The sequence below is a fragment of the Arachis hypogaea genome, chromosome 14 (assembly GCF_003086295.3).
Source record: "Arachis hypogaea cultivar Tifrunner chromosome 14, arahy.Tifrunner.gnm2.J5K5, whole genome shotgun sequence".
Classification (NCBI taxonomy): Eukaryota; Viridiplantae; Streptophyta; class Magnoliopsida; order Fabales; family Fabaceae; genus Arachis; species Arachis hypogaea.
Window position 1 is genome coordinate 137,489,238 of NC_092049.1, and position 12,820 is coordinate 137,502,057.

Genomic DNA, 12,820 nt, shown 5'->3' on the forward strand with positions numbered 1-12,820 from the left:
CTTATATTTTTGACTTGTTGGTTCGATTATGGTGGAGTGTGGTGGCTTGTAAGTGATTTTATGTTGAGTTGGAGGCTGAGATTTGGTTATATGTTGGGCCGAATGTCAAATTGATTATTTTTGGGCCAGACGCCATGACTGATTGGGCCAAAGGTCGTAATTTGATAAGTTGATATGAACATTGACTTGTGGTGATTTGTGTGTTGATTGATTTTGCTTGGGTCAGAGACCGTGATTAATTATGTGATGGGTCAAAGGACGTGATTGATTTAAGTTTAAGGTTTAGTAAAGTATAAAAAATCAAACTCGTTCAGCATAAACTTAATGAACTTATCCTTGGAACAGGTTGGTCATTCATACAGTTTAATTAACTTTTTAGACTTTTATAATTGAAGTATGAATTTAAATTTTGCATAATTAATTGTTGGTTTTCAAAGAGGTTCATAAGATGAGCGATGATTACTGCGGTTGAAAATAGCTTTCCTTTATATATCTTCTTATAACAATTTTACAACTCCTCTGGTGAGACCGTATGGTTAGGTTCTCATCCCCTACAGTCTTATCTTTTCAGAATACAAACGAGAACGCCGACGAAGATTTTACTGAATAATCGGTTGTACTTAATTGATTCATTTTCTTGGATATTTTTTTCTCGACTCTGTTATTGTTATTTACATTTTTGTAAAGAGAGATAGGAGTTGTGATTCTTATGAGATGACTTTATATATATATATATATATATATGCTTGTATAATTATTCTGATTGTGGGTGTAATAGTATTATGATAATTTATATGTATGTATGTGCGAGAAAAAGAAAAAGTATTTCTGTTTTTTCAAAAAAAAAAAAAAGTTGATGGAATTTTCAGTTAAAGGCTCCTACTATTTAAAGATATATTTAAAGCCATCATGATATCCTTGCTATAAGAGTGGCGCAATCGAAAACGTGATATTTTAATAGTAAGAGTGTTATATCAAGAATGGAATGACTGCACGTTATAATCAAATGTTATCGGAGTTGGTCTTAGTAAGAACTTTAATAAAATAATTACGAATATCTAGTATTATGTGCTTAATTAGAAGAGAGTGACTAAACTATTGAGGAATATGAAAATATAAGAGGCTCGTAAATTAACAAAAACAAAAATGCTTCTCGCTCAAGATGAGATGATTTTTTAAAATTAAAAAAAAAATTGAAAGCTCCCTTCTCGCTATAGCGAGAGAATATTTTTAAAATTTTTAAAAAAGGGAAAAAACCTTCTCATTTTAAGCGAGATGCTTTTGGAATAATTTAATAAAAAAGTATCTCGTACACTGCGAGAAGGATGAGTCTACCACCCCAAATTTTAACACCACACATCTCCATCTTCCATAATAGCATAAAAGAATTCTATATCCAAAAGTTTTGGCCTATTTTGGTAACATTACAAAAAGAAATATGGTGATTTTTTATGCAAAAATAAGACGACCACAGTGTACGTACGGCAAGTCAATAGCATGCTAAAAAAATGTCTTAATAAAAAAAGTATTCAGTTAAGAGAAATATAATTAAAGAGTTATTAGAATTTATTATTTTTTGCCATCAATATTTAAAAGTGTAGATTAAAGTATATTGTTAAATTAATAAACTAAAAGAATTGAATTAATGACCGTAAAAAACATACAATTAATTCTGATAATTCGCTGACATTTTTCTAACTACCAAAGCTATTACGCCTTTTATTTTTAATATGGAGGAGAGTATGGGGTGATACAACGTTATGGAGAACAGGGATGCTTTTTCTGCATGTGGTGTCAGGGGGCTGAAATCAGACTGAGGGATTTGGAGCAAGGAATTCGGACGATCCGATTAGAGGGTATCTACAAAAAAAAAAAACTTTTTTTTAATAAAATTCGGAGGGTCTGTTTTGATTTAAAAACAAAAAAAAACAAAAAGTCTAAACGGAGGGTCCGTTTTGATTTTAAGAAAAAAAATAAACTAATCGGACGGTCCGATTAGTTACTCCTAAAGTTCAAATTTTCCATCCCTCACAATTCGGACCATCCGATTTGGTTACCCAATTTCTTTTTGCACAGAACTCGAATGGTCTGATTTCTTCTATCAGACTTCAGCCAAAAACTACCCCACATCCATGTATAGCATCCCTATAATCCATATCAATGCATAACACACATATGGCTGGCATATCTAAATTAATGAGTCAAGCTATTACGTCTCTTATTACTCACTCGCGTTAAAGCTAGTTCATATTATCGTTTTTTTCATTAGTGCCATGATAAGTTCAACTGAAGCACTTAATTATTAGATTGATCGTGAAATGAAAATTTTCGGAAATATGGTGCAACATTCAAAATAATATTAATTTTCGGAATTTATGAAAGGAAAATCACAAAAGCATGAAAAATTAGTTAATTAGCGACCGATATAGGTTGTTCTTGTCCATAGAAGAAACATAAAAAAACCTTTGAAATATATCATGACATATTGCATGCTTAATTATTTATGACACAGAATAAATAGAACACACCATAGCTACACATGCTATAGACATGTAATATCTTGGAAAAAGTTGATGTATATAGTGTTGGAATTAATTTCCTAACATATAGTGACAACTAAAATTGATGTAATATCACATGAGAAATAATGCTATATATATATATACACATGCTATGAGCTCTACATGCTTGTATTTTGTGCATTATTCAGATACCTACTTTAAATTAGAGTGCCTATTTAGAGTGCTATACACTTGCTATGAGCTCTACATGCTTTTGAGGGAGTCTAATTAGAGTGCCTATTTCAAATTAGATGTAATTAAAGCTGAAAATCTAATCCCAACAACCACAAACCAGGAACACAATCTCCATGAAGGACTTGCTTTTTCCAACTAATCCAAATTTTATGTCTATAGTAAAGCTCTTATACTACATGTCCTACCCATTACAAATTGGTCAAGGAGAATAGAGTCTGTAGCGTTTGTTTTGAGGTACTGAGACGGAAACTGAGAGACTAAAATTCAGTATCATGTTTGTTGGTTCAGAGACTGGTACTAAGGTTTCTGTCTCTGTCTTCAAAATTTCAGTATTTCAGTACTTCCAAAAAGTGAGGACACATGAGACTAAAATTTTTAGAGATGGAGACTGAAACTTTAATAACATTTTATACCTAAAATACCCTTATTTCAATTAATTAATTCAAATTTTACCCTTTGTACAATTAAATTAGAGTTTCATTCTTGTTTCAATTTCTGGCTTCCATTTTGTACCAAACAGAATACTGAGATTTATTTCAATTTCTGTCTCTTAGTCTCTGTCTCTCAATCTCAGTCTTTATGTCTCTGTCTCTCCACCAAACGCTACACAATATAGTCCAATCTTATAATACATAGTTCGGATTGATGAAGTTTATTGTGTATAAGAAGTTCTCAGAGGGTTACACAAGATGTAAATAATCACTCCTTTTTAATTATTAGTTTATTACTAGTAATTATAAATGTTTACTTTGTTGTAGATTCTATACCAATATTGCTCATCTAAGCAAGAACAAAAGTTCTATTAAATATGTAACTGAAATTCCATTGAAATATAAACATATTGATGGAACATTACATGGCTTATATATATATATATCTAATCATATGATATACTGAATTTTGGGATACATATACTTATATGATATCCTCATTGGAAGAATTCACAGAGAACTGAAGTGATCTTTGTTAGCAACATGCTCAGCTTCACTACTAATAATTCTCTGGCCCAATATTGATGAAAGGGAAGAAGAAGGAGGTGGCTTATTATTATCTATGTCTTGAACCACAGTGTAGGACCATACCCCTAAGAGTGCCCCAGTGATTGGTCCAACAAAATAGACCCAAATACCCTTATAAGATGCAGTGGCAATTGCAGGACCTAATGACCTTGCTGGGTTCATTGACCCCCCTGATATTGGTCTGTATCATCATCAACACCACAGCTTATACTCATATTAGCATCTTCATTAATTTACTTTAGATTTTGTTGCACTTTTCCAAATGTTACTAAATAATAACATCAAAGTGTTGCTAAAACTCCTTAAAAATCTTCAATAATTCTGTTTATACACTAAACACTCTTGATACACGTATAAAAATATAGTTGTTATTAAGTAATTGTGTACTTGGATTTTTTTTAATTGAAAAAACATGTATTGATTGTAAAAAAAATACTAGTATTAAAATAGTTTCTATTATAAAAGTGTACATATAGAAAAATAAAAAAATTATATATACCTTGTAAGGTCTCTTCTATTAACAAAAATTTAAATGTTGGTAAATAATCATGATACAAAAATATTTGATAAGAAAAAAATATTAACCAAAAAATTGTCAAAACTTATTCTTTTTTATTTTATTTAATATACTCTGTAATTAAATAAAATAAGTTTAGATTTTTTTTATGTCTCCCTAATATTACGTGGTGATAATACTCATATTAGCATCTTCATTAATTTAATTTAGATTTTGTTGCATTTTTCCAAATGTCACCAAGTAATAATATTAAACTGTTGTAACCATGATAATACTTACCCAGCTACAATGCTAGCTATGCTAACTGAAGAACCTACTGCTACCCCTGATAGCTCTCCAATCTGCCAAATGAGATATATAACATGTTAAGCTAAATATAATCTGTATAATCCATTAATTCTTCACCCTTTTTTTTTTTTGAATACTATGATTTTATTTAATATTTACAGCTTTAGGGTCAGTGGCAACAGCAGCGGATATGAAGACCATAGTGAATGTGGCAACAATTTCCATGACAAGTGCTTGAATGTTTGACCCTGAGGGTGACGTGGCACCAATTTGTGTTGCTGGTTCTAGCAACACCCTCAGTGTGTATGAAGCACATATTGCTCCTGTTAGTTGGGCTGCAATATAAAATGGTACCTGAAAAAATAAAGGGAATTTGGGCTAATCAATTAATTAATTAGAACAAAATGGTCCAAAAAGTTAGCTCAACTAGGCATAGAATATAATAATTTTGTCAATTTATAAATTTCAACTTGGAAGTTAGGCCCAAAATGTGTTGGGGGAATTATTCATCAAATTTCCCTTTCTGCATAAATTCCCACAACAACTAACATTCAAAACAATTAAATAGTAGCGCATGTTCCATCAACTCCTTGTTGCTTTCGCTATATTGTTGAATTGTACTCATAAATTTATTTGTGGCAATTGTATAATATATATATATTTTAATTTGTTGGGTCCAAAATATATATTGTCACTGTTTATTGCACTTATTATACATTAAAAGCTCTGCTAATTCTCTATATGATGAAAATTGCATAATAATAATATTAGTGAGTTATTAAGTAGTTGTTATTATTATGCATTGTATTGTGCCAGCAAGAGAAGGTATATGTAAACTCCTTATCACATGTAAGGATTCTTTAGTGATGTTGTTATATAAGTGGGGTGCTTCATTCTAATAATTTATGGTTCATATTGTATATATGTAGGTCCAAGTTCAATACCTGAATTTGACCCATACCTGCTTTTTTCCTTAGGAACATGGACTCATGTAGGTCTATACATTATAGGTTACTTGGCTGTGATTAGACACTACATATATATGCATTTAATTGCATTTATACAAAATTATATATGTAGATTCTAAGTAAGGTTATCTATATCAGTCCATAGTTATACTTAGACACAAGTAGTTTTATGAAATGAATTAAGGTTTTATCTTAATTTACTAATTTAGTTTCTCTCATTACAAGACAAAACTGTAATAATATACTATTATCACTAATAATGCTAATCACATATTATATCATGATCCATATATAATTGTACAAAGAGAAGAATAATAGACACAATTATGTTAAATTGATAGGGTTTATATTACAAAAAGAAATAACATGTACTAAGCAAGCTAGAACAGAGTAATAGTGATGAAAAATGTTATCAAATAACAATAGATTTAACTTAAATTATTAAGTCTATTTGATCCAATAAATATATAATAAACAGAAGAGTATATATTTTTTGCAGTTCTGATTATTTGTTTGAAAAGACAAAGCGCCTCTTTAGAATTCAAAAATTTATAATCAGTCTTCAATTATTTAAGTAATTGGTTTAAGCGGCTTTTGTTATTGAACTAATAGTCCTTAACACATAAGCAATTCACCGTTTATAAGAGCTGTTTAGACTAGTTATTTATATTGTTAGCAACTGGTTAAGAATTTTCAAATTATAAAAGACTGTTTTGTTCTTCGAATAAATAATTATTAAAGATGGAGAAAAAGACATTTATTCTAATCAACAATGCTAGAAACCAAGAGAGTACCAGCCAAAAACCAGCTAAATGCCTCTGGGTGAATTCAAAATCTCTACGTGGATGGTACTTATGCTAGACATTATGATGTTTTTTCTACTAAGTATCAGAATGTTTCTTTTTTATACTAAATGGATGTTCTTTTATATATTTTATAAAATTTTTTATATACTAAGAATCGGGATTATTAGAAGTTCCGTGATCCCCGCCCCTATTTCTCCAACGTATCATTCAGAATTTTAATTTGGAGTGAGAAGTAATTAATATCAAATATTATAAATTAAAAACAAATAAAATTAATTAAATATAATTATAAATTAATTAAGTTGTTTATTTTTTGACTGATCACCTCTTAGTTCCATATACTTTTCCTTATTCTAATTAAAATATGAATGGAAAAAATATTTATGTAAAAGTACCTGTTTCCAAGGAAAACGGTTGATGGAGGCAAAAGCTAAGGAAACAGCTGGATTCATATGTGCCCCGGAGATGTGTCCAATGGAGTAGATCATAACCGTTACAATGAATCCTCCTGCAAGTGAAGCTCCCAATTTTGATACCTTGTTTTCATCAATGGCACTAAGTCCAGCTGAACCACTTCCCACAAACACCAATAAATATGTCCCTATTATCTCTGCCAGTACCTTTAATTTGATTCATCCATAACATATATTTAATAAGAATATGTATAAGATCTTGATATATAGCTTAAAGAGTATAATAATATAAGCTTTCTTGTGAGCTACTTGGTGATCATAATGGACTATATAAATAGAGACTAATAATATAATAATACTAATTGAGGAGTTAATTAATCAATTAATTACCTTTCTAGGAAAGCTAGGAGGATAATTCTTTGCAAAATTTGCAAGAGAAGAGGATTGCTGCTTGGGATTTTCATCATTACTTGCTTCAGTGTTGAGGCTCAACATCCCCTCCATTGTGTTCTATCTCTGAAAAATGTGATCCCTCAAGTTGTATTTTATAATGGCTCTCATGTGGTTCGTTACTCAACTATTCCAATATATATAGGGGTAGGTACTTGATGGTTAAATTCCAAAAGTGCATTAGTAGTCACCAATAATTTGGAGTAGTTCCTATACAAAAAATACTTTTCTTTTTTGTCTGACTCCTAAGCACAATTTTATTTGCTCATACTTTGTCTAGGCACGCATATTAATTATGAACCTTTGGATGAATTAAAAAGACATTGAAAACTAGAAAATAAATAAATACAAACAAAATATTATTCACCATTGATGTAGCATTCTATATATATAAAATAATAAAAAAAAGACATGTTCGAGATATATAGTAAATTTATTATAATTTAAAATTTTGGTTGTTTTGTTTAGCTAGAACTAAATTTAGGTTTTATCATTTTGTAATTCAATCAATTATGATTATAACTAATTTTAATTAAGAATATTATTAACAGTAATATGAGTTCAACTAACTTCTCATTTAAAATGTTTTAAAACACACGCACAAAGTAAGTTTATGCTCCCATATTTTTGGTACAAATTACTGACCATATGAAACGTGTGATTAATTACGGTTAAATTACGTGCTACTAAATAATTTAGTGACAGTTTTCAATCGTCGCTGAAATAATCACTCCTATACTACATTTTGTGGTGGATCGATTTTTTCTACAAGTCAAACCACGGCAAAATGAGTATTTAAAATAACTGCTAAGCTGTAATTGGACTATAAAAACTAGCTAGTATTAGAGAATTCTCTATTTGTATAGCATGTAATTATGGTTCAACAAACCTACTTGTTCCTATATAATATATATATATGATACCACTTCACTTCACTCCACTAATTAATCAGCTTTGTGATTCTGTTCGGCAATTTTTTTTCTTCGTTCTTACAATTACATTGAAGAAATTAAATAAGAACATCATGTAATTTATTATTTATTGTAGTGCAATTCTTATTTGGTCTTTCTCATCTTATTAATTATTATTCTTTGTAGTATCTATTAATCCACTTGTGATAAAAAATATCAAGATATGATGATATTAGTTAAGATAGATAATAATTTTTTTTTTCAATAAAAAGTTTTAAATTCAAATACTAAGAAATGTAAAATGTTTTTTTATTATCTATCAGCAAAAAGCCAAAAAAAAAAAGGTAATTACAAAGAAATAAAAATAAAACAATCCTCCTAAAATTTGCCAAAAATTGAGCAAAATTATAGTGAAAAGAGAGTTATAAACAACTATAAAAAGAGATTAAATGTGACTAAGTTTTGTTAATACATCTGCACAACTAATTCTTTTTCTGAACACATGAATAAGTAACGCATTATGATCCTTCTCAATCAACGACTAAATAATTGCAACAAGAGAAAAAGACTAAATTGTTATGTGACGTGTGGCTAATTATGGCTAAATTACATGCTATTAAATAATTTAGTGACAATTTAATTTACAGTCATCCTTGGAATAATAGCGGATATACTTGAGGTGGAGTTCGAACCCCTGTTCTCAATAAAAGAAATGCCATTCATAACTATGAGGCTATTATTTTTCTTGTTAATATATAACCAAATTATAATATATATATAGATATCTTTTATCAAATAATTTACTTTTATTCGATCAATTTATTTTAATTTTAGTTATACACTCATTTATTCTTAAACTTTCTTATTTTATTTAATTTATTTTAATTTCAATAATTATAAACTCACTTATTTTTTTTATAATTATATAATATCTATTAATATTATTTTTTAATAAATACTTGTAGTATATAATAGATATAAACTAATTAATAAATTATTAAAATTTAAAAATAATAGTTATTTTAATATAAAAACAAAATAAAAATATTTATGATACAGTAAAATTAACAAAATACGTATTGTTCTTGTCCTATATTGTTTTAGAATAATTAGATATTCTTAAAATGTTAGTAAAAATATGTATTTTAAATTTTAATTTTAATTTTTTTACTATTTTTTTATTTTTTATTTATATAGGACCGGATCAACCAGTTCAACCAATAACCTACCAATTGAATCAGTAACCCAATAATTTAATAGTCTGACCGATTTTATTACCGATTTGATTCTGACAACTATAAATACTATTAATTTATATTTGAATGTTATACATTCGATTATGTTCACTAATTAAGCCATCTTTCCTTTTCTGCCACTCAATTTAATTGTTTAATTTGTATGTATCATTATAAACCAAATTAAATAATAAAAATTATGTTTGTGGCTTTATTGTTTGGACTAAAAAATGTCAACATGTATTCCCAAATAATTGCAAGATAGTGAAAAAGGAAAAATAAATAATATTTGTGCTGAATTTACATCACCTCCGTTAGAGGCAAAGTTCTTTTGTGACAAATTCGTCTAATACGTGGGAATCGACTCAATTTTGATTCAATCCAATTCAGCAATCTTTTTGTTCGAAACACCTACAAACTCTGGTTTGTTATGGTTTTTGTTATTTGTTTTCCTTTGGTCTAAAACTAATATCCTTGAACTTATTACTATATTTTTTTAGAAATATTAGAGTGACATCAGAATTTATTATTTTTTATTATTAATTAGGTATTAATATTTAAAATATAAGTTAAAAGTATATTGTAGAATTACTAAATTAAAAAAATTGAATTGATAATTAAGAATAATGATAAAAAATAATAGATTATGATGATTCTTGAATATTTCTCTTTTCATATGAAAAATACTAAAAAATAGTTAAATTTATTATTTTTGACTAATAATTAACTAATAATATTTAAAAATATAAATTAAAAATATTATTAAATTATTAAATTAAAAAAATTAGATTTATAATTAAAAATATTAATAAAAAATAATAAATTATGGTAGTGATTGAGGTTTTTCCTTCTGATAATATACCATCCCAATAGAATTATGATTAGTAAAATCTTCTATCCGTAATCTCTCCTAGTCATCCACCAATTATTAATATCACACTTGGTATATATCATATACTTTCACGATTTCAAAAGTTTGTCATGCTCATTTTCTTGGTGGCAATAATGCAACATATTATATACATGCATCCAATCATTTAAGAGAAAAACTTATATCTGTAACTACGTATTGACAAATTTTTTCTATCCTCTTTTATAATTGTATAAGTTCCATTTTTTGTATATTTTTGAAAAATATGTTATTTTAATTTTTAAAACATATATATATGGAATTATGTTTTTTTTTTTTTTTTTGGTTTACTGAAATTTTTTTTCGGTAGAGTGAAATTATGAATTTATAAAACTAGTTTTCTTCAGGCATATTTGGCCCAAAATGAAGACAGTCAACCCATAAAAGGGATGAAGATGATGATAAGATTAGAGAACTAAACAAACTTTTTTGTTGTGACCCAAAAAAAAAAAAACTTTGTGTTACTTCCCGTGTTAGTAACCAGAAAATAACACAACAGAAAGTAACTAACTTTCTGTTATTCAGTTTGTTAGTTACTAACACGGTGTTACTTCCCCTCCAGGTTATCCAACAGAAAATAACTAACTTTCTGTTATTCAGTTTGTTACTGATCGTATATTCTGTTATTCCTCTTATCTCCAGTATATATATATATCTATATGCTAAGTGTGCTATATAAGCTTAAGCTTTGTATCATTTAATTTCAAATCATCAACCAATCCTACTATCGTATTCATAATTCAGTTCATACAATCCGTTTTCCTTTCTTCAACACCACCTATTAGCTAGCTTTTGCCTCGCCTTAAGATTTTTTTTTTTTTTTTTTTTTTTTTTGTGTCATTATGTAAATATGGTAGGGCCATCAAAATTTTCTTAGTCTTAGACGATAATGGTGACGACAATGGCAAAGAAACTGATTGATTTTATTTGATTTATGGCAACTGGTAGTAATCTAATAATGTACAAATATTCATTAGTTGTCTTTAGCATTATGTTGAACAATTGAAAAAAAAAAATTTAAACACTAGACATATAATACACAAAAATCTTTTAAATATTCTTTTTCTTTTAAATATTCTTAAAATTTGATTTTAATTAACATATATTATATTTTTTTATAAACAAAATCAATGATTAAAACTATTAAAATATTAATATACTAGGAATACCTGAAATTCTTTCTATAAATATAGTACAGAAAAAATATAATACAAAGGTTAATTACATTTTACCTAAAAAATGATCATATTGATTTTTTTTTTGGTATAGAGTCATGATGAAAATTTATCATCAACTTCTCTCAAAGAACTTGAGTGGTTTAAGAGTAGGGATTGCAATATTACTCAAATTTGCGAGTATCCATCCTGTTCTTATCTGTTCGAGATGTAATTACCTACTCTAGTACAGAATGAACTTTTAGCGGGTTGGAGTCGAATTTATGTAATATCTGCATCGTTATATTATATATAAATATATATAATTTTAATATATAATAAATATAATATATATAAAATAATTAATAAAATAGTTAATAATATTGTATTATATTTAAATTTTTATTTTAACCCACGAAAATAGATTATGATTCAACTTTTTACTATCGGTAAATAGGAGTGAGACGTGTTTTACATAAATTATTATAAGCCGGAGTGGAATCCAATAAGGCAAAAAGCCATGCTATCATCCTCATTATCAATTTATCACCCTATTCAAGAGGTACTGGAAGTTTGGAACTAACTAAATCGGTGACCCACTTTCAAGAGTTGTTACGAGAGTATACCGGCCCAAAAATACTCATTGCGTTATAGAGTTAGGAGAAGCAACATTAGTTAGAGAGTGGACCAAACTCCAAAGACCAAAAAATTCGTCTTTCGTAAAATAAAATGTATGTATTACCAAAAAAAAAAATGAATATATTTAAATTTAATTGAAAAGCATCAAATACAAAAACAAAATTGGAAAGCATCTCATAATAAGTAGTTTACTTTTTAAGCAAATGGCCAACAACAAAAACCTTAGTCATTATGTACCCAAAAAAAAAATTAGTCATTGGATCTCATAGTAAATACTTTTAAGAAACAAAATAAATAAATAAATAAAAATAGAAAAAAAAATTTACTTTGATATTATTTAGGCTTGATTTTAGTAAAATTTTTGAAAATATGTTTGTGCATTTCAAAAATACAAATGCATCACTTTACATTTGGTAAATAAAAAAAAAATCACATGCTTGTAGTTTTAAAAAATTATGAGTATTTTTAAAAGCACATAAAAAAATAAATTTTAAAGTTGGTTTCAGTATTATTTATACTTAATTAAATTATTGACGCCAAATTTCATTCATGATCAAATTTAACTTTTTATTTATATTAATTACATTTATTTTAAATTTTAAAAATTATTTTACTAAATATAATTATTATTATTTATATTTACTGAAAGTGCTTTTAATTTAATTTACTAAATATAAGCGCTAGAATATTTAAAAAAATATTTTTAAAAGTCAACTTCAATATACTATTTTATAAAAAATAAAAATTTTATCAA

General features: G+C 27.3%; 1 protein-coding gene across 1 annotated transcript; it reads right to left on the reverse strand.

Annotated features, from left to right (window-relative positions):
* Positions 1-3,553: 3,553 nt before the first annotated feature.
* Positions 3,554-7,986, reverse strand: LOC112744492 (aquaporin NIP2-1). The gene is made up of 5 exons (XM_025794148.3): positions 7,158-7,986; positions 6,750-6,974; positions 4,740-4,934; positions 4,572-4,633; positions 3,554-3,956 (listed from the first exon to the last, which is right to left on the reverse strand). Exons 1-5 carry the CDS (start codon positions 7,269-7,271, stop codon positions 3,698-3,700), a joined length of 855 nt encoding a protein of 284 aa, XP_025649933.1. The 5' UTR covers positions 7,272-7,986; the 3' UTR covers positions 3,554-3,697.
* Positions 7,987-12,820: the final 4,834 nt, after the last annotated feature.